General features: G+C 48.5%; 1 protein-coding gene across 1 annotated transcript in view; it reads left to right on the top strand.

Annotated features, from left to right (window-relative positions):
• SNX29 (sorting nexin 29) overlaps positions 1-27537 on the top strand; it is a 563948-nt gene that overhangs the window by 73290 nt on the left and 463121 nt on the right. The window contains exons 5-9 of the mRNA XM_066382590.1: positions 5202-5382; positions 7080-7150; positions 8355-8603; positions 11818-12187; positions 18886-19004. Of these exons, the coding sequence (XP_066238687.1) occupies positions 5202-5382; positions 7080-7150; positions 8355-8603; positions 11818-12187; positions 18886-19004 (990 nt within the window). The remainder of the gene's footprint in view (positions 1-5201; positions 5383-7079; positions 7151-8354; positions 8604-11817; positions 12188-18885; positions 19005-27537) is intronic.

The raw sequence follows: 27537 nt of genomic DNA, 5'->3' as shown, positions 1-27537 counted from the left end.
GTGGTTTGCTTTGTGTTCCTGGAAATGTTGATTCTGTTAGTTTTCTACCTAAAATCCACTTCCCTTTCTTCTTTGGCTTAATCGAACCCGGTTTTGATGGGGCTGTGGGATATCCTTCTCTAAGTAATGGATCATGAGTGATTGAGTGAGTCTCGACATTCTTCTCTCCATTCCCTGTGGTTTTCTGGGATTACTTGTCCCAGGGTGATAGAGCTGGCTTTATCTTGTCCTCTTTTTTCCTGCTCCGATTGTGATGTGATTCCCAGAGTGGCAACAGTCCTCTGACGGTGAGGTGAAGGTCAGGAGATTGGAGATTCTGCCTGTGACGGGGTCTTTGAACCAGCTCTCTACTTCCAGACTAAGAATGTGAGGAAAACAAGCCTTTCTTTGTTTATGAGGAGCCTGGCTCCTTGTAGCTGGCTTTTTTTTTTCTTGTTAAGCAATTCTCTCTGCTGCTGTTGTTTATTTTTGAGCTATGCATTTGCCCCTTCAGTGCACACAGGCATTGCTCCGTGCCTGCTCCGTGCCTGGCCTGTCCTCAGTTCCCATCAATGATTGTCAGATGATGGAAGGACATACCTTCTCTCACTGCATTAGGCACTTAAAACACTTCTGGTTTTAAGTGGCAGCAAGCCGCATAGACTTAAGTAAAAAAGGGCACTTACTGACTCAAGTAACTAAGAAATGTAGAGGTTGAGCTGGCTAGGGGCCCAGCACCCACATCCTCTCTGTCTCTTTCAGTCCTCTTCTCTCTGGGTTGTCATCTTTCCTGGTTGGGCTTGCTCTACATGCTAGGGGGGAAATGGCCCCAGGTAGCTCCAGGTTTACAGGATTGTTAGAGCTTCTACCTCTAGAATAGTGGTTGGCAAGCTTCTTCCTTCAGGGATGAGACAGTAAGTATTTTAGGCCGGAGGTCTCAGTCACAACTCCCTAGCTCCGCTGTTGTAGCCGGAAAGCAGCCACAGATGTTATGTAAACAAGTGGGAGGGCCTTGTTCCAATAAAACTTTACTTACAAAAACAGGTGGTGGGTTGAATTTGACCCTTGGGCCATTGTTTGCTAACTTGGTTCTAGAAGGAGACAAGGCCTCTTTCTACTGGTTCAGATAGATGTTGTGAGGAGGATCCGGTGATCTGGGGCTGGGACTGGGATAAGGCCAGTAAGCCACAAAATTTATGGGAGTACCAAAAAACTCAGCAATTACGATAAATAATATTTTCATGCAATATTTAAAAAATCAAGAGTAATACAGTAAACATTCAAATGCACAAAATATAAAACAGGGCCGGGATGAAGGTGCGGCGAGTGAGGCGTGTCAGGGCGTACACCCTGCTGTGGCCAGGGGATGGCCCAGCCTGGGTTACCTGCCCGCCCAGGTAAAGAAGGGAAGGTTGGTAGAGCTGGAGGCAACCTCACCCGGAATGTGGTTCCGCTTGGAAAGGAGTACCGCTTTCAGAAGGAAGGATTTTCCCCTGGGATGTCGTTTGCCTGCCTCAGTACTAAGTAAGCACTTCACAGGTATGCTTTACTTTCTCTCTTTATCCCCTCACAGCAAAACCCATTTTATAGACAAGGAAGATGAAGAAAAAAATAAGTAGCACATGGTCACACAATTTGAACTAGAATCTGAGTCAAGGTTTTGGTTTTCTTTGGTTTCCAAAGCATGAATTCTTGAATTCTTGGCATAAATTAAAGTTGAGGCCTGTTAGAAACTTCCAGAGGCCCTGTGCTATTAGTTCTTCTCTATTAACGAGTGGCCCTCAGGTTGATTGCCTCAGTAACCCCTTCCTCGCTCTTGTTCTGGTTGGCAGATGACTTTCAGAAGTTGGGAGAGCTGGAAGCCCTCACCCACTTTTTGGAAATAGCCCCTTGTTTCAAAGCAGTGGGGGATCGGTGTATATTTCCAAATTAAATTATGGACACTGCAGACGTTAAGTGGCGGGTGAGCTGCACTTTAAACAGATCACATTAATTCTGGCAGTGGAAGCGGAGCCCTGCTGGGATAATTCTTATCATCATCAGCATTGCTCTGGCAAGCTTTAGAAGGATTCTGTAGCGGTAAGCAATTTGCGAAATTGAAAGGTGAAAACACACCTTGAAGTGTCTTCTGTGCATTCAAGGTCAGAGGGAGGTGACTGCAGTTTTCAACGAAGAGATTGCTGGTGAGAATCACTTGATTTGAATCGTGCTGGCTATCCAGATGGTTGTCTGGTGTGTTTCAAAACAGGTTTGTTGGCCAGCCCGCTCAGAGCATTGCTCTCACCAAATCCCGCACCCCCTCCCCATTCTGGTTTCTGAGAGAGGCTTCGAGTGGAAAGAAGGCTGTTAACGTACTTGTGCAGTTTGTGTTTGGGAAGAGGATTCGTTCGGCATTCAGGTACCGAGACAGAAGGTTGTCCTGAGTGCACTGCCGTGCTGGTGGTTTCTCCAGTCATTCGTGGGATGTTTATTGTAAACGGTCCAGAGATTGGCATGATCCACAGACGAGTGTGCACACTCATACGTACATAGACATTTAGATGCTGTTAACAGAGAAGGGAAAGAGGAAACAACACGAGTGCTGTTGTATGAAGAGGTTTTTAAGTAGATGATGGTTAGTCCTCATAGACTGGGCACCATACTTAGCGCTTTACCTCCTTTTCCCCCAGTTACCCCGGGAACTCAGGTGATTCTGTACTTTGGGGCTTTTGTTAAGGGAGAGGAATCCAACGCTTAGCATGGTTGAGTGACCTGCCAGGGTCATTCCACTGAACAATCTCTTCACCTGTTGTCCTGCCCAGTAGTCTGGAAGCTTGTTAGGGGCGAGTCCTTCTAGTCTCTGCCTGGCAGCCCGAAGCCTCGCCCAGTTAGTTCATGGCTCCCAGTTAGAAGGCAGTCGATGCTAACTGAGCTGAAGGTTTAGAGTGAGTTTATTAAGCTGGAGTCCAGTTTCTGTGTGCATCCTTCTGGAGGGAAGGGTCAAAGATCTGGTCACATTCTAGAGGGTCTGTGTGCCTTTTTAGCTCCTAGATTATTAGACTCTCTATCTGGCAGCGGACTCAGCATTTTCTCCATTAGGATATCAAGATTTGTGAATGTGATCATTTTAAGGAATGTAGATGCATTCTGTACTTCGTGAGGCAGTGTGATTTTGTGGTCTGCAGTTTGACAGCTCTGAGATTACCGTGTTGCTTACTATGTATTGCTCCATGGTTACTTCACTTGTGGACCTTGTCTTTGACATGGAGATGACCCTGGTGGTTATGAGGACTGAGGTCAGATGTAAAGTGTTTAGTACAATGGCTGGTATGTAGTTAATGCCCAGTAAATGGTATCAGCTGTTGCTGTTTTTACTTTTATTGGCAGCAAGAAAAAGTGTTGATGTTAAGAAAGTTAGGTATACACTAGAATTACAACTAGAAAAAAATCTGTGCGTGGGTGGATAAAAAAGGGGGATGTGGCCCTGACCAGTTAGCTTAGTCAATTAAGAGTGTTGTCCCGAAACAAGGTTGCAGGTCTGATCCCGAGTCAGGGCACACACGTGAGGCAACCAAAAATGCATGACTGAGTGGAACAACAAATGCTTCCCCTCCCCCTCCCCGTTGTTTCCCTTCCTCTTTCTGTTTCTCTAAAAATCAATAAAAATTAAGCCCTGGCTAGATTAACTCGGTTGGTTGGAGTGTTGTTCTGGAGTGCTGAGGTTGCCGGTGGATTCCCTCGTCAGGGAACATACAGGAACAGCTCGATGTTCCTGTCTCTTCCTCTCTCTCTCAAAAAAAGGGGTGTGTGTGTGAAGATACATCAACTATTTCATGGGTAAAAAAAAAATTTCTTAGCTTTCCCTTAAAGCCTTAAATATGTTTCTATTCTCAGACCTGTGGAAATCTCTCCTAAGGAACTAGAAGTGAGGATAGCTAGTTATGTACGAAAATGTTCAGAGCAGTATATAGGGAAAGTTGGCACTAAATCATGTTCTCAGCTGTAGAGAAAGAGTTAATAGGGAAGCCATCAAAAATCATGTTTCTGAAGACCCTTAAATGTTATAGAATATATTCATGATATAGAAGAGAAGAAACAAACCAGGGTACAAAATGTGTGTGTGTATTTGTATGTATGTGTGTGTAGACATATATATAACACACACAATATGTGGTACATTACTTTTTTTTTATAACAAATTACTTGCTATAACACATTACCACAAACTTGATGGCCAAAAACACCAATTACTCTTCTTACACTTACGGAGGGCTGACTTCAAAGTTGGCTTCACTAGGCTAAAGTCAAGGTGACAGCGGGGCTGGTTCCTCCTGGGGGCTCCCAGGTAGACTGTTTCTTGCCTTTTCCGGCTTCTGGCATTCCTTGGCGATGGCTGGCTGCATCATTCCAATCTCTGCCTGCCTGGCCTCGTCACCTTTTCCTCTTCCATATCTTCTCTCCCTCTGCCTTCCTCTTACAAAGACACTTGTGGCCTGACCAGGCGGTGGCGCGGTGGATAGAGCGTTGGACTGGGATGCGGAGGACCCAGGTTCGAGACCCCCGAGGTCACCAGCTTGAGCGCGGACTCATCTGGTTTGAGCAAAGCTCACCAGCTTGGGCCCACGGTCGCTGGCTCGAGCAAGGGGTTACTCGGTCTGCTGAAGGCCCACGGTCAAGGCACATATGAAAAGGAATCAGTGAACAACTAAAGTGCCACAACGAAAAACTGATGATTGATGCTTCTCATCTCTCTTCGTTCCTATCTATCTGTCCCTATCTATCCCTCTCTCTGACTCTGTCTTTGTCTCTGTAAAAAAAAAAGACACTTGTGATGGTCCTGGCCCATAGAGACTGCCCAGAATAATCAGTACTCTCTCCTCAAAATCCTTAATTGAGTTCCATCTGCAGAGTCCCTTTTGCCCTATGAACTAACACTCACAGGGTCCAGGGACTAAACATGACTGTCTTTGGGGCTACGAGCCAGTCTATCACAGATGTTCATTTTGTATAAAAAAAGTGCGGGAAAAAAGGCCGAAAGGAAACACTTGAAATGTTAACAACAGCCATAGCTGGGTGGTGGACTTGGGGGTCATTTTTATTTTTGGTGTACTCTTTGGTATCTTCCTTCTCTGGGCTATGGAAGCAGCTCTTTTACAACCCTCCAAGATGCCCAGGGAACCTCACTCTAAACGTGAGGCACGTCCCAGGCACGTGCCACAGCGCCCGTCCCGCTGTCTCTGCAGAGCCGGTGTTCTGGTTCTACGTGAAAGAGGTCCTCAACAAGCACGAGCTGCAGCGCTTCTACTCCCTGCGCCACATCGCCTCGGACGTGGGCCGCGGCCGGGCCTGGCTGCGCTGCGCCCTCAACGAACACTCTCTGGAGCGCTACCTGCACATGCTGCTGGCCGACCGCAGCCGGCTCAGGTACCCGCCGGTGGGCTCCGGGCGGTGTGTGGGCCAGGGGTTAAAATCACAGAATCGGGTCAGGTGCCGGCATTTGCATCCCAGCCCCTCATCCGGGGCAGCTGGGTTTCCTTGCCCCGACCCCGGTTTGTTAGATGAGAGAAGGCCTGGAAAGGGCTCAGCGTGGCGCCTGCAGAGAGCAAGCGCGCAGGAAGTGCTGGCTGTTGCTGATGTTACCCGTGGTGCTCAGTCCAGCTGTACGCTCAGACTCTGGGTCCGACGGGAGGGTGGGGCCCGGACAGCGGTGCTGCCTGCACCCGTGTGTAAGGGTCTGCGCAGAGTGTCGGGGCGCACCTCCCGAGCGTTAACCAGCTTTCGTTAAGGAGAACATACTCATGTTCCTAAAAACGAATTGTTGTCAAGCTCTTCCAACCACATCATCTGCGGATAGCTCAGGGTTTTACACTCAGTATCAGAGTTGAATGAATTTAACCATGAGCAGCTGAAGTAAATCCAGCTGTTAAAACTCAAAGTTGACCTGGCTGGGTAGCCCAGTTGGTTAGAGCATCATCCCAATACGCCAAGGTTGTGGGGTTTGGTGCCCAGACAGGGCACATGCAAGAATCAACCAATGAATGCTAAATAAGTAGAGTAATAAATTTATTTTCCTTTCTCCCTTCCCCTCCCTCTCTCTCTAAAAAAAAAAAAAAAGAAAAAGAAAAGAATCACAGTTGAGTTTACCTAAACTACTAGTCACTTACCTACCTTGATATGGGAAAACCAAATTCATTTATGTGCGTGAAAACTGACTCAGGTTTTGAAAGAATCACAGTCCTGGGACTCAGAGGTACTGCTGCCCCGCCAGCTTGGACCTGTGGTTTGTGGCTCCCTGACTCTGCTGGGCAGGCATATTGATGATGAGGCATTTCCTCGCTCTTTCTGTTAGTTGTATTCAGTCGCTTTGGCAGCTCTGTCTAGTCTCCTGGACTGTGCTATAGCGAAGTTTGACTTTGATTTCTCTAATTTAGAGTTCTCCGACCTGACAGGCAAGTCAGGGGGTTGAGGATATTTGCTTGTTACAGCTTAGCAGTGGGCTGGATAAAGGCTGGGGGATTGGGCTGAGAACCTGTGTTTGAGCTCCGTTTATTGCTGGATGACCTTGGACAGACCCTGCAGGCCTTTCTGGCCCCGCAGCCCCCACTTAGGTTTGTGGAGCCATTTTAGCTTCCCGGCCCTTTCCAGGATAACTTGGACTTTTGGGTCTGTAGTCCAGGCGGGCAGTGCATACAAATGTCCTGGCTGAGGGAGCCATGGAGCTCTGTCATTTCTTTCTGGAATGTGTTAGCCCGATCAGGGGGCCTGTGGGCCAGCTTGGACTCCCTGTCTGTCTTTTGCAGACCTTGCTTGAGTGGAAGCCACCCCTCTGTCCTCTTCTGCTTTGCTGCTTCATAAATACCACACTTGCAGCTCATGGCTATTTTAGTACTGTCAAGCTCAGGGGACTCTAAAGATCTCAGGGGACCAATGAGGAAGTCATAGGATATATGCATCCAATCCTTAGTTTATAACCAGAAGCTTCAGCCCAGCAGAGCCTTCCTGGATTCACTTTGCGATGACCAGGCATGGATTTTCCAGGAAGCCATGTAACGGAATTGTCTGGCTAATGGATGCAGAGAACCACTGTTCAGAAACTTTTCCTTTTCTCTTCTAACTTGCAGCACTTTTTATGAAGACTGGTCTTTTGTGATGGACGAAGAAAGGTCTAGCATGCTTCCTACCATGGCAGCTGGTAAGCCTGGGCAAGGCCATGGGCGATGGGTCCTGGGCAGCTTGGTGAGCAGAGGAGACTGCGTGGCAGTGAGTTCATACCTCGAAGGGATGCTATGATTTTCCCTGTCCCTCAGCGACTTAATGAGTCACTTGCCACTGCCCTTCCTTAAATGGCATTGAGGATTGAGAATGTTTATCTAAAATTTGGTACCCTGGCAGGGAAGGCATGGGGTGGAGGCTTTCAGACTGTGGCTTTGCAAGTGTGATATAAAGACCTGGGGACTTGGAGGCAGGAGACCTGCCTGGGAGGCCTGACCTCATTGGCTACGATACTGTCACTGCGCAAAGCTTGGGAGGCCTGATCTGACCCTTACAGGCTGGTGACCTGAGGGGATCCTGTGAGCTTTGTTACCTTTACTTCCCTCCTCTTGGAGGTGGGAATCCTGATGGCATGGCAGCCACCTTTGTAGGGCTGTGAGAATCAAATGTGATCATCATGTACACAATCTGTCAGCATGGAAGCCCTGGAATGCTGTTAGTGGTGAATTGTTTAATTGTATTACTTGACTCTCACTCAAAGAGTGAAATAGCCCCAGGGAAGTAGGCAACTTGCTTTTTTCTTTAACTCCTTTGTTGCTTCTTTTTTTTTTTCTTTCCTGAAAGTTTGCACCAAGTCCTACATAATAAGAGTAATGTCAGTCTAGTTCCTTGCTGAGGAAGAGTCGGGGCTGGAGCCTGATTCCTCTGTGGGCTGTAGGATACCACTGCAAGTTTTTTCATAACAGTGACATTGGCACACCTTTCGGGATTGCTTACTGAGCTGAGTGTTTTTGGTGGGTGATGGTCTTTAATACTTACCCTGTGAAAGAGATACTGTGTCCCCATTTTACAGATAAGGAAACTAAAGCTCAGGGAGGTTATAAGTGGCTTGGCCAAGGAAGGTCTCATAGCTTGTAAGTGGCAGTGCTGGGATTCAACCCAGGCAGTCTGACCTCAGAACTTAAAGGTTTCGCCTCCCTCTTGACAGGTAGGGAGAGAATTTGGAATGATTCAGCTCTTGCGATCGCTGGTGTCTACTGAGCCCAGTTGTGGCAAGTTTTAACTAGCATTTAAGATCAGTGTGTCTCCTCCTGTGTACTGCCATGTCTGTAACTTCTTTATCATGTTGGAGGTGTGACTCTGTTCAACAGCACACACTCCAGACTTTTCCCTTTTTGCGGAAGGTCTGAACTCCATACTCTTCGCGATCAACATTGACAACAAGGATTTAAATGGGCAGAGTAAGTTTGTTCCTACCGTCTCGGACCTCTTAAAGGAGTCAACGCAGAATGTGACTTCCTTGCTGAAGGAGTCCACGCAAGGAGTGAGCAGCCTTTTCAGGGAGATCACGGCGTCCTCTGCTGTCTCCATCCTCATCAAACCTGAGCAGGAGACCGACCCCCTGCCCGTCATGTCCAAGCACGTCAGTGCAGGTGAGCCACGGCGAGCATTAGAGGTAGAACAGAGGGGTCGGGTAAAGGACCATCCACTGTGGCTGAGGTGGACCCGCCTTGTCACCTGCAATCAGGGAATAAAATCTGATGCACTTGCACTTTCAGGTCACGTTTGGGTTTTGTTTGTTTTTTTACCCTTGCTCTGAAAGGGATCTGAGAGCCTTACCTAGATGGGAAGATGATAAGGTAAAAGAGCAAAGGGCTCAGTCAGAGCAAGCTGAAGGGAAGGCTGCGATGGCCACGTGAAGCCAAACAAGGTGATCTTCATTCATTTGTTCACTTAAAACATTCCGTGTGCAAGGCAGTGAGCCAAGGAAGACAGATTACCAGCATTTAGCTTTCAGTCTTTTTTGAGATGGGTGGGGGTAGACATTTAATGACAAATTACACAAATAATTAATTATCCTTCTAATAAATGGGATGGAAGCCAAGCATTGGGTGCTGTGGAGAGTGTATGTTATTGGGCTTGCCTTCTTTTGGGGAGTAAGACATTTAAGTGGGGGCCAGGGAAAGGGATTCGTTAAGTAATTAATTCAGATTAATTTTGACACAATTACAATACTCCTTGAGCCTTCTGGGACATGCAGAATGTTGCTACAGCAAAATTGGAAATTTTGGCTTTCATACTTAGTCCTAGTATTGTCAAACCTGTAAACAAGGTAGTAATGGTCATCCCTTTGGGATTATTAATGATCGTGGAAACAAACTCAAGAGTTTTATGGCATCTTTGGTACACACTAGCTTTATCTGTTTGCTCTTTCCTTCTCAAGCAGAGACCCCATGTAAATGACATAGGACAGGACTGTTGAGGGCTTTGTGTAACGGAAACAGTGGAATTTGTATACTCAAAGCAGTATCCCTTCCATTCATTTTGTGGACCCTGCTTTTGATATTGTCTCAGGGTTGTAATATACTGTTGAAGCATGTCACACCTTGTTTTAGATGGAGTGGAGTTTTGGGAATTGGTTAAGTGTCTCACACTCAAGTGTGATGATTAAGATGGACGAACAAACTGGCTCATCTAAGTAGTGGTCACCAAGGAAATCTTGGTTTCTGTTTCCGTTAGCCTTTGGTGTGTAACAAATAGTTCCAAAAATGTAGTGGCTCAAAACAGCCATTTATATTTTTTTATGATTCTGTGGCTTGACAGGATGGTTCTTCTGTTGGTGTCACCTGGGCTTACTCATAGGGCTGCATTCAGCTTGTGGCTGAGCTGGATGATCCAAGATGGCTCCACTCGTGTCTGGAATTGATGCTGACTGTTGGCTGGGGCATCTCATTGTTCTACACACGGCTTTTCATCGTCCAGTTAGCTAAATCAGTGTTCTTCCATGGTAGTTTTGGGGCAGGATTTCAACAGGATGTAAGGCCTCTTCATACCTAGGCTTGAGAACTCATACATTGTTATTTCTGCTACATTCTATTGGTAAAGGCCCAGATTAAAGAAGTTGGAGAAATAGACACTACCCTCAATGGAAAGTGGCAAAGTTCCATTGTGAAGGGGCATTATGTAGGGATGGGAGGAATTCTATGGTCATCAAACAATTGACTACAACCCCAAACTGGTTTTCTTGGCTTTATCTACCAGCTAGCCCTTGGAGTGTTTTCTAAAGTGAAACAGTGAAAATCATTTCAATGATAACATCCTTTGAATCAAGTGCTTATTAGAAGGACTGCTTAGAAGGAGCAATTTTAATGTATGCCCTGTGGCATATTTTTTAAAAAAATATTTAAAAAAATATTTTTCAATTATAGTCAACATACAATATTATATTAGTTTTAGGTGTACACATAGTGATTAGACATTTCTATACTTTATTAAGAGATTACCCATGGCGAGTCTAGTACCTATCTGGCACCATACATAGTTATTACAATGTTATTGAATATATTCCCTATGTTGATCTTTGTATCTCCATGACTATTTTTCTAACTGGCAATTTGTACTTCTTAATACCTTTCACCATTTTCTCCCATCTGGCAACTGTCACCTTCCTCCCATCTGGCAACTATCAGTCTGTTCTCTGTATCTGTGACTCTGTTTCTGTTTTGTTTGTTTACTTTGATTTTTAGACTCTACATATAAGTGAAATTTTATGGTTTTTGTGTTTCTCTAATTTATTTCACTTAGCATAATACACTCTAGGTCCATCCATGTTGTCGCCAGTGGTCAGATTTCATTCTTTTTTATGGCTCATATTTCAGCACATATATATACCATATCATCTTTATTCATTCATCTATCCTTGGACGCTTAGGTTGCTTCCATATCTTGGCTATTGAAAAATAATGCTGCAGTGAACACGGGGGTGCATATATCTTTTCAAATTTATTTTGGAATGTTCAGATAAATACCCAGAAGTGGAATGGCCGGGTTAAATGGAAGTTATATTTTTAAAGTTTTGAGGAACTCTTCCATATGATTTTCTATAGTGGTGGCACCAATCCCACCAACAGTGTAAGAGGATTCCCTTTTTTTCACATCCACACCAACAGTTGTTTGTTGTTTTATTCATGATGGCCATTCTGACAGGTGTGAGGTGGTATGTCCTTGTGGTTTTAATTTGCATTTCCCTGAGGATTAGTAATGCTGAGCATCTTTTCATATGTCTGTGGCTATATGTATGTCCTCTTAATGTCTATTCAGGTCATCTGCCCATTTTTAAGTTTGATTATTTGGTTTTTGGTGTTAAATTGCATGAGTACCTTTTTTATTTGGGAAAGTAACTCCTTTTCAGATATATCATTGGTGACTATGTTCTCCCATTTAGTAGGTTGTCTTTTCATTTCGTTGTTGGTTTTCTTCGCTGTGCAAAACACTTTTTGGTTTTAATATGGTCTCGTTTGTTTCTATTTTCTTTTGTGTCATTTGCCTGAGCAGACATATCAAAAAATTGTTTAAATCAGGAAAGAGGAATACAGATACAGAGATGTGTTGTAGAATTGGGTACCTGAGACATATAATTATGTTAACCAATGTCACCCCAATAAATTTTATTAAAAAAAAAGAAGTAGAGGTCCACATCCATTTTGCTCAGTTTCCTGTAAACAGATGTTTTCCCAAGGATTTAAAAAATATCTGAATTTAGCTTACTATTTATTTGTCAGTAGAATAGTAGAGAGTTTTCTACATCTAGAGTCGAGCTGGCTTCATCATCCCTTTATTCTTATACCATATCTTGTCTTTTGCCAGATGCCAAATGTAAAAAGGAACGGAAGAAGAAAAAGAAGGTGACCAACATTATCTCATTTGATGACGAGGAAGATGAGCAGAACTCTGGTGATGCTTTTAAAAAGATACCTGGGACTGGGGAGAGCTCGGAGGAGAACTCTGACCGCTCCTCGCTTAACATCATGTCGACCTTTGAAAGCCCCTTCGGTCCTAATTCCAATGGAAGTCAGAGCAGCAACTCATGGAAAATTGATTCTCTGTCTTTGAATGGGGAGTTTGGGTACCAGAAGCTCGATGTGAAGAGCATCGATGATGAAGATGTGGATGAAAATGACGAGGACGTGTACATGTCGGGGAGGAAGTGTGTGGGCCACTCAGAGTTGCCTGAGAAGTAAGTTCCGCTTGAGATTTTAACGAGGGGTGGCACATAGCTGCTGTCTCTCTCTGCAGTAGTGGTGACGTAAGGGTGCAAGGTTTGTAATGGTTTAGGGCAGCGGTTCTCAACCTGTGGGTCGCGACCCCGGTGGGGGTTGAACGACCAAAACACAGGGTCGCGACCCACAGGTTGAGAACCGCTGGTTTAGGACATCATTCATTGTTCAGATCTTGATTTAAGAGGAAGGGGCTTTGTTAGCTTGCGGAGAACTAAGAGAAGGGACGGGAGTGTATTTGAAGGTACTTCTTACAAAATTGGTGTCAAGATGTGTACCTTGAAATTTTTGCTTTATATATGCATCTTTCATTTTGTTTTCTAGACTTCCCTCCCGTCTTTGATTTGCCACTAGCATAGGAGGCTCAGGAGAAAGGCGAGGTTATTCCAGAAAATAGGTGTGGGCTGGTGACTTGTGTGTTTACCTGTAGGGGTGTGAACCGCAGTCATTTGCCTGCACTGCTGCTCTATCCCTGGAGTTGCTGTAGATTTATGCCTGTGGAAGTGGCTTGATGCACATGAAGACATAAAGCAAAAAAGTATAGTTAAGAGCTTGGATTTTGGAGTGAAGGTAACCTGGTCCTCATTTACTAGCTCTGCGGCTTGGATGAGGTTGGACAAGTCACTTCACTTCCCGGAGTCTCAGGCCTCGCTGGAGACCTGGGAAGAAAACAGCAGCTCCTCAGCAGGGCTGTGGGTGAAGTGATGGGGTACTATGAGAGGGCCCATCGGCACGGCTGGCATAGGGAGCTGTCCCACCATTGTCCTCATTCCTGGGCGTGGCCTGACTCTTCGAGCCGGATGAAGCTCCGCCTTCACCTGGGCATTGCAGCGCACAGTGCCATCTAGGCATGGCTGTCTTCAGACCCAGCCCGTGAGAGCCAAACAAGGGTGTCGCGATCCCATGGTATAATTAAGGGGCATAGTATGTCTTAGCCCAAAGCTTTTCATTTTAATATTGTTTTAAGGAGAGGTGTTTTTATTTCTTTCTCATAAGACTAGGCCTGTTTTTGTTTCCAGTTGTTACCCTGGTCCTCAATTCACATGGACGCCCGTGTTAGTAGTATTACCTTATTGAGTATCTGTGGTATGCCAGATGCTACAGGCTATGTGTATACCTTATCCTGATCCTAGGTTAGTGGATTTCACCCCAACTTAAGGGAAGAAAGAATGGGATTCTTAGAGCAATGGGTGAAGCTGGGGTAAGGTGAGAGCATGCTGTGCCCAGAACTTATCCAGAGTGGGCAGAGGTGGGTTCCCCATGGGGAGTATGTGAAACACAGTTGATTCTTGTATTAGTATTTATTGTATTATTTCCATACGAACAACTGTAAACCTACTTTTGCCCACCCTGGTACTGTTGAATACTTTCCATGTTTCTACATAATTCTGAATATTGATTGGTTGATTTTCAGTCAGATCAATATTCATAATTTGCTAAAGACTCCCCCATTGCTGAGTATTTAGGTTGTTGACAGCTTGGTCTGGTTTTGCTTTTTGTTCTCATTCTGAAATAAAAGTTTTCACGCACGAAGGCTTTTTCTTCTCCACAGGTACTGGTTGGTGTAGCTTCCCTGCAGCGTGTGTTTTATTGACAGGCTACGCGTGTTTTTGTTCCTGGGATCCCCATCTTGTGATGAGCTGTAGTGGTCAGGGTTCCTCAGGGAAACAGAACCAGTGGGCTGTGTGTCTACATATTTCTCTGGGTGTCCCTCTCTGTTCGGTGAGATTTACTTGAAAGAATTGGCTCATGTGACTGTGGAAGTTTGGCAAGTCTGAAATCTGCAGGGGAGGCCTGCCAGCCAGAGCCCAAGGAGGAACTGTGTTGGAGTCCTCAGGCGGTCTGCAGGCAGAATTTCTTCTTAGGGGAACCTTAGTCTTTTTCTGTTGAGGCCTCTGATTGGGTGAGGCTCACCAAAATCATGGAGTCTAGTCTGTTTTACTCAGAGTCTACTGATTTAAACATTCATCTCATTGGAAAAATACCTTCCCACCAATATCTAGAATAATATATGATCATATATCTGGTACCATGGCATAGCTAAGTTGACACTTAAAGTTAACCACCAGACTCGCCTTTAGTCTTTATCTGTGCTTTTAGGAAATGCCACTTGTATTCTTTGTCTCTAGGTGAGTGCATATCTGAGTTGATTCACTTCATGGGTTTTATTGGTCTCAAACACAGTCATTTCTTGTCCTAATAGACTGGTGCCATTGCTGGGGGGGGGGGGGGAGGTCACCCAGCAAGCTAAGGCAGCTGCCAGCATTGTGATGTGTAAAACACAAAACAGAGCAGGTGACTTTCCCAGAGCCTGGGCCTTCGGGGCTGTCGAGCCTCCCGCAGGTGATGAACAGCCTCTTCTGGCCTAGAGGGGGGTCTGGAGTGCACCTTCCACAGAGCATGGTGGGGAGAGAACAGAGGAATGATGAGGCGGCCTACTGAGTAAGCCTTCCATTTTGATTCTAAGCTAATGTTGGCATGAAAGGTCTAGGAGCCGGAAGGAGCCACAGCTGGAGCAGTTTAACAGCACAGCTAGGTCTGAGAGGGGGAGGGGCCCGGCCAGGCCAGGAGGGGCACGAGGTGGATGGCTCCAGTCTCTGCCCAAGTCAGGGCTCTGATTGTCTTTAAGATGCTCTGTTGGCCAAAAGTTGGGTTTTATGCCTCTGTTTGCTAGCAATTAAACAACTTCTTTAATGACTGAGGATAATCTTTTCCCTACTCCCTCTGTAGTCAAAAGTGTTGGCTTTGCTTTTTGTCTATTTTTTTTTTTTGAAGAGGATAATACCTTTCTTACAGAAAGGATTTTTTCTGTTACTTCATGTGTGTCCTGTGATGCCAGCAGGGAAGTGGGTGAGAACATAATTCCACAAGAATTACAAACATATGGAAAAATGTTGCACCTCACTAGCAATTAAGCAAATGCAAAGTGAAACCAGACGCCATACTCTGCCTGTCATTTTTGCCAAGGTTACAGTGAGAACTGGCGACAAGGGAGGCCTGGGTTAGCGCCCCAGGAGTGGCTGGTGCTCAGGGTGTCTGTCCTCAGGCTTGGTATCTTCGAGGCACGCATAGGCATTGGCTGTGGAATGAGTAATGTGGCAAGGTGGGCACGGGCAGAGACAGCTGGTTGTGTTGACAGCCCTCTGGGAAAAGAGTTTGACACAATGTCAGAAGCCTTAAAAATGTTTACTTCACTGATTTAGCAATTCTACTGTCAGGAATCTACCCTGAGGACAGTCTCAGGAAAAAGGCGGCTGCATCTGGATACCAAAGTCCTTGTTTAGAGAAGCAGAACATTGGCGCTGACCTAAATGTGCAACCAGAGGCACAGTGAGCAGCACATTCCATCATTTAAACCTTAACTTCTTTTTTTTTTTTTTTCTGAGATAGAGACAAACATGAATGGAGAGAGATGAGAAGCACCGACTCATAGTTGCAGCACTTTAGTTGTTCATTGATTGCTTCTCATGTGCCTTGACCAGGGGGCTCCAGCTGAACCAGTGACCCCTTGCTCAAGCCAGTGACTGTATACTCAAGCCAGTGATCATCGGATTGTGTTGATGATCCCATGCTCAAGCTGGCGATCCTGCACTCAAGCTGGTGATCTTGCACTGAAGCTGACGAGCTCATGCTCAAGCCAACCACCTTGGGGTTTTGAACCTGGGACCTCAGTGCTCAGTGTCCTAGTGCGTTATCTACTGTGCCCTCGTTGGACAGGCTAAACCTTAACTTCTTAATGTGTAGGATCTTTTTTTTTAAAGTGAGAAGAGGGGAGATAGTGAGACAGACTCCCGCATGTGCCCTGACCAGGATCCACCCGGCAACCCAATTGAGTCGGGTACTCGAATCAACCAAGCTATTTTTAGTGCCCGAGGCTGATGTGCTTGGACCAACTGAGCTATCTTCAGCACCCAGGCCAACACTTGAACCAGTCACGCCACTGGCTGCAGGAGGGGAAGAGAGAGAGAAAAGGGAGTGGGAGGGGGAAAGAAGCAGATGGTCGCTTCTCCTGTGTATCTTTTTTAAATTTTTATTTTTTATTTTTCTGAAGTTGGAAACGGGGAGGCAGTCAGACAGACTCCCGCATGCGCCCAACCAGGATCCACTCGGCATGCCCACCAGGGGGTGGTGCTCTGCCCATCTGGGCCATTGCTCTGCCGCAATCAGAGCCATTATAGCCCTTGAGGCAGAGGCTACAGAGCCATCCTCAGCGCCCGGGCCAACTTTGCTCCAGTGGAGCCTCGGCTGTGGGAGGGGAAGAGAGAGACAGAGAGGAAGGAGAGGGGGAGGGGTGGAGAAGCAGATGGGCGCTTCTCCCATGTGCCCTGGCCGGGAATCGAACCCGGGACTCCTGCACGCCAGGCCGACGCTCTACCACTGAGCCAACCGTCCAGGTCTTCTTCTGTGTATCTTGACTTGGAATCGAACCTGGGACATCCATATGGCCAATGCTCTATCCACTGCTCAGGCCAGGGCATGTGTGGGACCTTAAACCTCTTAAATGAAGTTTAAGAGTATCCAAATAGTATGAAGATGAACTTGTGAATTGATGTTGAATGAAAAAAGCCAAATATAAAATCTGCATTTAGTTTCATGACCTTGTAAAGAAAAATATGTATAAGAAAGAAAGACAAAAGACACTAAGGAAATACTAAATCAGTTGTGTTTTGAGTAATGGCTTTGGGTGTAGATTTTCTTTCTCCTCTTTATAACATTTTCTTGATTTTATAATGTTTTACTTTTCTAATGAGAACCAACACCTGCAATTATGTTTTTAAGCCAATGTTGGCATAATATTCTGAACTGGTCTCTGCCTCAGGAATCACTTCAGTATAAATTATTTTTGAGGTGATGGCCCTTGGCTACTTTTACTTGGGCTCCAAACTTCAGCTGCTGGGGGCCTGGCTTCCCCAGCATATGTGCTGGGAAGTGGCAAGATTTCCCCTCAGAAACAGTGGAAAATCCCACCGTCCTGGAGCCAGAGCAGGTGCAGGGAAAGGACTGGTGGCTTTGCTGCCTTCTCCGGAGTGGTGCTCTGATCGCCTCTGGGTGGCCGGGAGTCCTCTGAGTCACCAGCTGCTGGACTGGAGCCCTAGGAAGGCGGTTCTGTACAGATTCAAGGGGCATGGCCAGGTTCATCTAAGAAGGGGGCTTCCTCTTTTGTGCCCTTGAATGCCATTTGAGAGTCTCATTGTGTGTGTTACCTGCAGGATTAAGGGGTACATTTTGCAAAATTCTGTAGGCTTTTGTTTAGTGTCAAAGGTGTGAGCAGAAGCTAGAGAGGGCTGAAAGCAGAATGCCGACGTGGGGGTCTTGAAAGGGGAGGTGGCCAGCTAGCCTGCCAGCCAGACCCCCCCCCCCACAAGCTGAGAATGGCTGATGGTTACATTTGTAAAGACTTGTCAAACAAACAAACAAACAAACAAAGACCAAAAGAAGAATAAGTATGACCACAAAGCCTAAAATATTTGCTATCTGGTTCTTCACAGTAAGATTTGGTTGATCCCTGCTCTAAAGAAAGAAAGAAAAACTCTGTATCATGGTAGGCTGTAGCAGCAGACCCATGTCACTAGATTCGGAAGGCCGGTACTCGAATCCCACCAGCCTTGGCTCTGCCCGTGAGGCTGATGGCTTTGGACAAGTCACACAATCTCTTTTTTCCCTCTCTCCCTTCTTCCCTCCTATTCATCCTCTCATTCCCTCCCTTTTTTTTTGTCCTTCCCTCTGCCTTTGCCCTCCTCCTCCCTCTCCTCTCTTCCTGTTAAGTAGGTATGATTATGATCTGCTTTGGTCTTCTTTACAACCGAATGACAAAGTGACTTTATACAGCCTAGTAGCTATTAGTGTTTCCCTAAGTGCCCGAGGCAGATGCTGCTGTGGGCAAATACTTTCTCAAACAAATTTAGTTGAACCAGCCTGGCATTACAAAGATAGCACAGGTGGGTTTTGCACGTGGTAGACATGGTGACAATATAACAGATCTTACGAGCCTGGTTAATATTTGAGCTGGCCCCCTTTCTTGGAAGGGACCCAGGCATGACTGGTCTGATTCTGCTCTTTTACTGGAGAGGGTTTGAGAACCAGTGAGGTGTGTGACGCCAGCCCAGGGTGACTGCCGTCATCTCAGAGCCTGGAACGAACCTTGCTTCCTCCTTTAGCACTTTGCACGTGCTGTCCCCTCCCCCCCCCCCCCCCCCGTTGTCCTTCCTCTTCACTCAAGTGACTCTTGTGCTTCCTTCAGCTCTCACCTCAAACCTCCCTTCTTCCAGGAAGCCTTCCATGACCTTCTTGACCAGCTCCATGAAACTAAGCTGCCGTTTTTCACCTTGTAGGGGGATTATTTGATTCACGTCTGTGTCCCCCAGTGAGGGCAGGATAAATACCATGTGCTGGCTCCTTTGCCAGTACAAAATATGTGTGCTGCACACTGTCTGACATATAGTAGGTGCTCAGTAAATGGGTCAAAAGGACAAATGCAGGGGTCTGGGTCCAGACTCCATGCTCCTGGCTCCCAGCCTGCATCTTCTGCCATGCCCCACACCCTCGTGACCTGGCTCATTTCTAGAAGGAACTTGTAGGAGGCCCGGCAGATGCTTGTGGTGATCTGGTCCCTCAGGGGCCCTTCATCCTTTCACACAGCTGTGTTCTTCCACTGTAGGCCACTGGACGGGAGTACCTGCCTCTCCCAGATGCACAGCTGGGCTCCGCTGCAGGTGCTACACGGCGACGCCGATGTCCTCTTTCCGGTCAGCGGAGTGGGCTCCTACAGCCCTGCAGGTGGGTGTGTCCTCACTGCTCTTTTCCTCCGGTACGAGCTTGGCTCCGAGAACTGCAGGGGTGTCCGGGTCACCCCTGCCGGCAGGAGTGGGAGCAGGACAGCCTGTTGCTATTGGGAGTGGCGGAGGGTTTGGCTTCACTTCTGGCTGAACCTGGGTGTTTTGAGGCTCCTTTGCCCGAGTGAGTGTTGGGCAGAATGCAGGCAAGTCACCAGGGAGACCGCTGGTCTGGTTTTCTTTCTTGCCTGAGATTTGTTGCCCTTACTCATGTGCAAGCCAACCACAAATGATGACCATTATTTTTGTCTCTTAGGAGAAGGGAAATCCCAGAATCCATAGTTCTAAAGACCCTGGCACCCTTTGTAGCAAAGTGCTTGGGGTCAGAGAGAGAGTAGCTTGCTTAAAACCCGCCTATGGAGTGGATTTGCGGTTCTGACCCGGTCGGTGCTGCCGAGAACGCCTGTGTGTGGTTTGTTATTTTCTTCCTTCGCTGGGCAGGCCACAGGGAGTGGCGGTGGCGGGGCCGTGCCTGAGCCCAGCTCACCCAGAAGGGTGGGTGTGCGGTGCAGCTGACTCAGTGTCTGGTACTCCCCACGGCACCCCAGGGCAGCGAGGCCTCGGTCCCCCAACCCCTACCCCCGACAATAAGTACCCTTCGCGTCTTCCCAGGCCCGGTTTGAGAAACTGACGGGGGCCCGCCAGCTGCTCTGGAAGCTGCCCACGGTCTGAACCGGATGAGAGACTGTTGTGCTTCTCCCTGTGCAGGGAGCAGCCCCACTCAGACTAGCTCCTGTGCAGAGGTGGGCGGGGCCGGCGGCTGGCGGCAGTGTAGAGTGGGGTCAGGTGCTTCCTGGCTGTGGTGGGAAGTTGCGGGGAGCTGGAGCAGCCTATTCCTGGTGTACGTGGAGGTCAGTGAGCATGCGTGGCTGAATGGCTCAGTCCTCCAGGCTAGTTTCTTCTAGAAAGTGGATGATGGCGATGATGTCAAGTGAGCCTGGACTGGAAGTGCTGACTGGATAACTCATTCACTCACTCCTGACCAGCTGCGAGGAAGGGGTCGCCATTCTTCTAGCACCTTCCTCTCAGGCTGGTGGGATTCTCTGAGTTGATATGGGGATGGGTGCCAGGTACACGTGAGGGCCCCGTGGAAGCTCACGGCCACATGGCAGCAGTGATGCCACGGGGCATCTGTGAGCAGCCGAAAGGTCTGCTGTCTTCCTCACGGGGTGTCCCCACTTCTGTGAGGGGATCTGTCCATCTCCTGTCTCCTAGTCCGTCTTTGCTCCCTTGTCGTTTTCACCTGTCCCCTCTTGGCTGTCCTTGGCCGAGGCGCCAGCACCGTAACCTCAGCCCTGTGCACTTCTCTCTGCGTTTAGTTGAATCTCCAAGGGGCGAGGCCTTGCTCCCTCCTTCACTCAGGTGACTGTCCACGGTCCAGGGCTTGAGGGTGGTTACCTTGCTGCCGCCCATCCATGGCAGTGCCCACGCGAGCGGAATGTCTGAGAAGGGAACTGGGGTTTGCAGAGAGCAGGTGGCTCGAAGGCGTGTCTAGGACCACTGGAGAGTTTCTGGGGTTTGTTCATGGCTTCCTAGTCATGGCTCAGCCCCCAATCAGCTGGCCCTGCTCCCCACTGGAGGGGAAGTGTTGCTGGCATGCCAGGTGTCCAGGACGCACTAGGCAGCCTGTTTTGTTTCCAGTGGCTTCTTCATTTCCTAACTGGGCCCCTCTAACCATCGGATGCTCAGGGCAGTGACTGGCTGCTCCAAAGTGCTGTTTGCTGTTCAAATTTGGGTTCAGTCTTATAGAACCCAGCGTTCTTCTCCCTCTGGGCTTTCTGCAGACCAGTGTCTCTAGGCAAAGTCAGCTTCCAGGATGCTCGAGGGACCTTGAGAGAAGACATTCCCCTGGCCGATTCCCCGCAGTCCTCCTCTGGCTGTCAGCCTTGCGGACCCAGAGGCTCCGTCTTGTCACTGGTGAGGGGACTAAACTCCAGCTTATCTGATTACCCTGACCGGAGATCCGGGTAGGAGCAGTCTGCCAATGTTTTTAGTTACTACAGGGACTAAGCTGTCAGGAACCTTGGGAGCTTGTGACAGTGTGAGGGGCAAATGTCAGTAGAACATTGCGTGGGGAGACAGACTGTTCTGGGCTGCGTGAAGATGCTAGACTCAGAGCTGGGGGAGTCCGTTACCGATTCATGGCCAACGTGCACCAAGTCCCTCCTGTCCTGATGCCCCATTTCCATGGCATCAGGTGGTGCTGGGACCGGCCTCCCTGCAGGGGCCCTTCCCTGGGCAGCACTGGGCAGCACTGGGCACGGCCCGGATTCCTTTCCCAGACTCCTTGTCTTTCACTCCGTTTCTGATGAGTGTCTCTTCTGATTGACACCCCTAATTGAGTGATGTTAACATATTCTCTCAGTCTGGTCTGGGAGCCATTCTGTGTCTTCAGTGGTGACCTTGCACACAGAGGTTTCCTCCCTTAGGAGACTTTCCCATCACCTTTGTGCCTCAATTTTACTGCCTTTGAGTTACAGTGGTACCTTGACACACAAGCTCTTTAAATCACGAGCAGTTTGAGAGACGAGTAGTCACTCGCGGGAGTTTTTGCTTTAAGTCATGAGCTGATATTTGAATCACGAGCTTCTGCCAACCTCCACTAAACGGCCTGCCGAACGTTCTGAAAGGGAGAAAGAAACAAACTTCCTTGGAAAGGTTTTTGTTGAAATGGCTTCTAAGTGAAAGCAAGGAAAGTGTGGTGACAAAGCCAAAAGTCAGTGAAGAAAATGATGATTAAGCAAAGTAAAAATATAGCAGTTAAGTTTAGCGATAAAGTTACATATCATATGTAGTGTATAAGTTAAATTTTGCAATTAAATGTAGCATTAAGTGCGTAGAGAGCAAGTTATGTTAAGCCAGTGGTTCTTAATCTGTGGGTCGCGTCCCTGGCGGGGGTCGAACGACCAAAACACAGGGGTCGCCTAAAGCCATCGGAAAATTACATATTTCCGATGGCTTTAGCCACTGAGAAGCCGCGTTACCGTCTGCAGCAGCGCTATTCAGCTTGAACACATGCCGTTATGGACATGCGTTCCAAACTGAATGCCTGCGGTCATGTGCAGATGTGATTGCATCATCCGTCCGGGGCCTAAGGGGCGGGGGAAGCGGGGAAAACGCTCCACAGTCCATAGCAACGTGGCTGCTTGTCCATAGCAGCGCATTACGTGTGTCCGGTGCTTGCTGATGTCATCAGTGGGTGGGTGCAGCAAGTGCCAGAGGACAGAAACCTAGGAGGCAGAGAGGCAATGAGAATACATAATGCATATCAGGTATTTACATTCCGAATCATAACTGTAGCAAAATTACAGTTATGAAGTAGCCACCAAAATTATTTTTTGGTTTGGGGTCACTGAAACATGAGGAACTGTATTGCGGGGTCATAGCATTAGAAAAATTGAACCACTGTGTTAAGCGATAGCACACGAAATGAAAACCTCCTCCGTCAGTCCCCTCCCCCTCCACCAGCATCTTCACGTGACCTTGAAGGTAAATACACTTCATAAACCAGCTTATTTCTTTCATTCTCTCTTATTATGTATATATATGTGTTATTTATAAAGTACATTTTCTTATTTAAAAGCATATAAAACAAAATTCGTGTGGTTTTTGGGGGCTGTAACAGATTAATTGCATTCCTGTTAATTAAAATGGGGAAATTTGATTTGACACACAAGCAAATTGAGTCACGAGCTTGACCATGAAACGAATTAAACTTGTGTGTCAAGGTACCATTGTATTTAAAGAAAGAGGGAGGGAGGGAGGAGGATAAAAAAGGGAGAGAGGGATGTGGTAGGGAGGGATGGATGTTTTGGTAGCCACGTCTTGGGAGGGAGAAAGTGGCAGAGAAGGGGTCCCTGAACAGAGAATTATTATTCTTTTGTCTTGGAAGAGGCAGCTCTGTGGGTCAGGGGCCCTGCTTTGGGCTGCATTTCTGGGGTTAGAGAGGGGCTCAGCTCAGGGAGATGCCGGGCCAGGGTCACAGGAGATATCCAGAGTGGGTGAAGGGTTGGATAGTCATTCCTAGGGCACGCGTACTACCTACAACAGAGCAAAGCACCTTTGCCAACGTCTCTGAGGCTGGAAGGGAAAGAGGTGAGCAAAGCACCTGTGTCTACTCACTGTACTGCTCCTGCCCTCACTGCGGGGCCTGCTTTTAGTGTAGGGTTTGGCAAATGCAGAGGCAGTTTCCGATGGATGCAGTTCATCTGAAACCTCACATCCTTACCCCCTCATCTCCCATCAGGTCCTCTGTTCTTCAGCTTTTTGCTCTGTTGTTGGGTCTCCGGAGTTGGTTGTTGAGGGTGAGGAGGGTCCACGGTAGCATCGCTCTGATCTAATTCAGAGTGTGGCTCCCAGGCACTAATTTTACTGTTTGGAGCAGGGGTCCCCAAACATTTTGCACAGGGGGCCAGTTCACTGTCCCTCAGACTGTTGGAGGGCCGCCACATACAGTGCTCCTCTCACTGACTACCAGTGAAAGAGGTGCCCCTTCCGGAAGTGCGGCGGGGGCCCGATAAATGGCTTCAGGGGGCCGCATGAGGCCCGCGGGCTGTAGTTTGGGGACACCTGGTTTGGAGTGTCAGGAAACTAGTGGCCGCAGAGTCTGCACTGTGTGGTCTTACCCACGCACACAGATCATGCGCTACTTAGGGTCCTGGTTTGCTTTGCTCACTCGGTGGGCGGTCCTGCTCAGCATCAGCACTGCTCTAGGCTCTGGGGATCCAAAGATGAGTCTCTCCTGGAGTTATTCATGCAAAGAGGGGGCAGGGAATATAATTTAAATCACCTGATGTAAAGGAGAAAGGAGTGAATGGCCAGAGTGCATACCCGGAATGTGTTCACTGCCCTGTTCTACGGCCGTACCTCTTGCCCGGGCTACTGCAGAGCAGCCTCCCAGTAGCGCTCTCTGCTTTGTCCCTGCCCTGGCCCCATCCATGCTTCTCTTAGCAGCCAGAGGGATTTTTTAGAACCTAAATCAGATTGCCTTATTTCCCTGCTCCAAACCCTTCCACCACACTCAGGAGAAGCCCCCGGCTCCAAACCCTTCCACCACACTCAGGAGAAGCCCGCTGCTCCAAACCCTTCCACCACACTCAGGAGAAGCCCCCGCTCCAAACCCTTCCACCACACTCAGGAGAAGCCCCCGGCTCCAAACCCTTCCACCACACTCAGGAGAAGCCCGCTGCTCCAAACCCTCCCACCACGCTCAGGAGAAGCCCCCGGCTCCAAACCCTCCCACCACGCTCAGGAGAAGCCCCCGGCTCCAAACCCTTCCACCACACTCAGGAGAAACCCCCGGCTCCAAACCCTTCCACCACACTCAGGAGAAGCCCCCGGGTCCTCACTGTGGCCACCGAGGCCCAGCTCACCCCACAGCCTGTCCCCTCCCGTTTCCCCTTTGCTCAGTGTCCCCGGCCACACTGCCCTGCTGCTGCTGCCTTGCCCTGAGCCTGCCGTCACCTCTCTCCTCCTGCTCCTCCTGCTCCTCCTGCCTTGCTTACCCTACCTAAGCGTGTCCTTCAGGTGACAGCCCCAGTGTCACTGTCTTACAGAACAGTGCTTTGCAGCCGCTGGTCCATATGTGTGTGTGTTAGTCTTCATACAGCAGCAGGGGGGTTAACTCTTTCGTGGACTGGCAGTTGAAAAGCACTGTTATGAAAGGCCCCTCTGCCCCGACCCAGCGGGCCAGGCCTCACGTTGATGCCGCTGTAAATCTGGCCTGTCTACGTCGCTCTGTATGCTTGCGGTTAGGCTTGTGATGGTGTGTTTGTGCAGTTACTTGGTAATGCCCGTCCCCCCGCTAGCACATGAGCACAGGGACTGTGTCTGTCTTGATTCAAGTGTGACCCTGACTCTGGCCAGAGGCAGGCCCACGGCTGCCCACGGGTTCAGGAAGTCTTTACAGTTCTGAGCAGTGAGTGGACGGATGCGGAATCCTTTACAGTACTGAGCGGTGAGTGGACGGATGCGGAATCCTTTACAGTACTGAGCTGTGAGTGGATGGATGCGGAATCCTTTACAGTACTGAGCAGTGAGTGGATGGATGCGGAATCCTTTACAGTACTGAGCAGTGAGTGGATGGATGCGGAATCCTTTACAGTACTGAGCAGTGAGTGGATGGATGCGGAATCCTTTACAGTACTGAGCGGTGAGTGGACGGATGCGGAATCCTTTACAGTTCTGAGCGGTGAGTGGACGGATGCGGAATCCTTTACAGTACTGAGCAGTGAGTGGACGGATGCGGAATCCTTTACAGTACTGAGCAGTGAGTGGACGGATGCTGAATCCTTTACAGTACTGAGCGGTGAGTGGACGGATGCGGAATCCTTTACAGTACTGAGCGGTGAGTGGATGGATGCGGAATCCTTTACAGTACTGAGCGGTGGGTGGACGGATGCGGAATCCTTTACAGTACTGAGCAGTGAGTGGATGGATGCGGAATCCTTTACAGTACTGAGCGGTGAGTGGACGGATGCGGAATCCTTTACAGTTCTGAGCGGTGAGTGGACGGATGCGGAATCCTTTACAGTACTGAGCAGTGAGTGGACGGATGCTGAATCCTTTACAGTACTGAGCGGTGAGTGGATGGATGCGGAATCCTTTACAGTACTGAGCGGTGGGTGGATGGATGCGGAATCCTTTACAGTTCTGAGCGGTGGGTGGATGGATGCGGAATCCTTTACAGTACTGAGCGGTGGGTGGATGGATGAGCAGTGAGTGGACGGATGCGGAATCCTTTACAGTTCTGAGCGGTGGGTGGATGGATGCGGAATCCTTTACAGTACTGAGCGGTGGGTGGATGGATGAGCAGTGAGTGGACGGATGCGGAATCCTTTACAGTACTGAGCTGTGAGTGGACGGATGTGGAATCCTTTACAGTACTGAGCAGTGAGTGGACGGATGCGGAATCCTTTACAGTACTGAGCGGTGAGTGGGTGGATGAGCAGTGAGTGGATGGATGCGGAATCCTTTACAGTACTGAGCAGTGAGTGGACGGATGCGGAATTCTTTACAGTACTGAGCTGTGAGTGGACGGATGCGGAATCCTTTACAGTACTGAGCTGTGAGTGGACGGATGCAGAATCCTTTACAGTACTGAGCTGTGAGTGGACTGATGCGGAATCCTTTACAGTACTGAGCTGTGAGTGGACGGATGCGGAATCCTTTACAGTACTGAGCGGTGAGTGGACGGATGCGGAATCCTTTACAGTACTGAGCGGTGAGTGGACGGATGCGGAATCCTTTACAGTACTGAGCGGTGAGTGGACGGATGCGGAATCCTTTACAGTACTGAGCGGTGAGTGGACGGATGCGGAATCCTTTACAGTTCTGAGCGATGGGTGGACGGATGCGGAATCCTTTACAGTTCTGAGCGGTGGGTGGACGGATGCAGAATCCTTTACAGTACTGAGCTGTGAGTGGACGGATGCGGAATCCTTTACAGTACTGAGCGGTGAGTGGACGGATGCGGAATCCTTTACAGTACTGAGCAGTGAGTGGACGGATGCGGAATCCTTTACAGTACTGAGCGGTGAGTGGACGGATGCGGAATCCTTTACAGTACTGAGCGGTGGGTGGACGGATGCGGAATCCTTTACAGTACTGAGCAGTGAGTGGACGGATGCGGAATCCTTTACAGTACTGAGCAGTGAGTGGACGGATGCGGAATCCTTTACAGTTCTGAGCTGTGAGTGGACGGATGCGGAATCCTTTACAGTTCTGAGCTGTGAGTGGACGGATGCGGAATCCTTTACAGTACTGAGCGGTGGGTGGATGGATGAGCAGTGGGTGGACGGATGCGGAATCCTTTACAGTTCTGAGCGGTGAGTGGACGGATGCGGAATCCTTTACAGTTCTGAGCGGTGAGTGGACGGATGCGGAATCCTTTACAGTTCTGAGCTGTGAGTGGACGGATGCGGAATCCTTTACAGTACTGAGCAGTGAGTGGACGGATGCGGAATCCTTTACAGTTCTGAGCGGTGAGTGGACGGATGCGGAATCCTTTACAGTTCTGAGCGGTGAGTGGACGGATGCGGAATCCTTTACAGTTCTGAGCGGTGAGTGGGTGGATGAGCAGTGAGTGGACGGATGCGGAATCCTTTACAGTACTGAGCGGTGAGTGGACGGATGCGGAATCCTTTACAGTTCTGAGCGGTGAGTGGGTGGATGAGCAGTGAGTGGACGGATGCGGAATCCTTTACAGTACTGAGCAGCGGGTGGATGGATGTGTGGGTAGGGAGGTGGGCGTGCTGTCGGGAGTGGACATCTGATATCTGATGGGGGACACAGTATGGACGAAGCAGTAGTGGCAGGAGCACCAGGGTGTGTGGAAGGAAAGCAGGTGTTTCAGATCAGCTGAGTGGGAGGCTGAAGGGGACAAGGGCTCAGCTCTGTTACTGGGCAGACCTGGGGTCTGTTCCTCACACTTTGGCTGTGTGTCTTGGACAAGGAACTTAATCCATGAGGTCAGTTTC

Source organism: Saccopteryx leptura, chromosome 4 (genome assembly GCF_036850995.1).
Source record: "Saccopteryx leptura isolate mSacLep1 chromosome 4, mSacLep1_pri_phased_curated, whole genome shotgun sequence".
Lineage (NCBI taxonomy): Eukaryota > Metazoa > Chordata > Mammalia > Chiroptera > Emballonuridae > Saccopteryx > Saccopteryx leptura.
The sequence above is the reverse complement of the archived record's forward strand: the minus strand, read 5'-3'. Positions and strand labels throughout refer to the sequence as shown.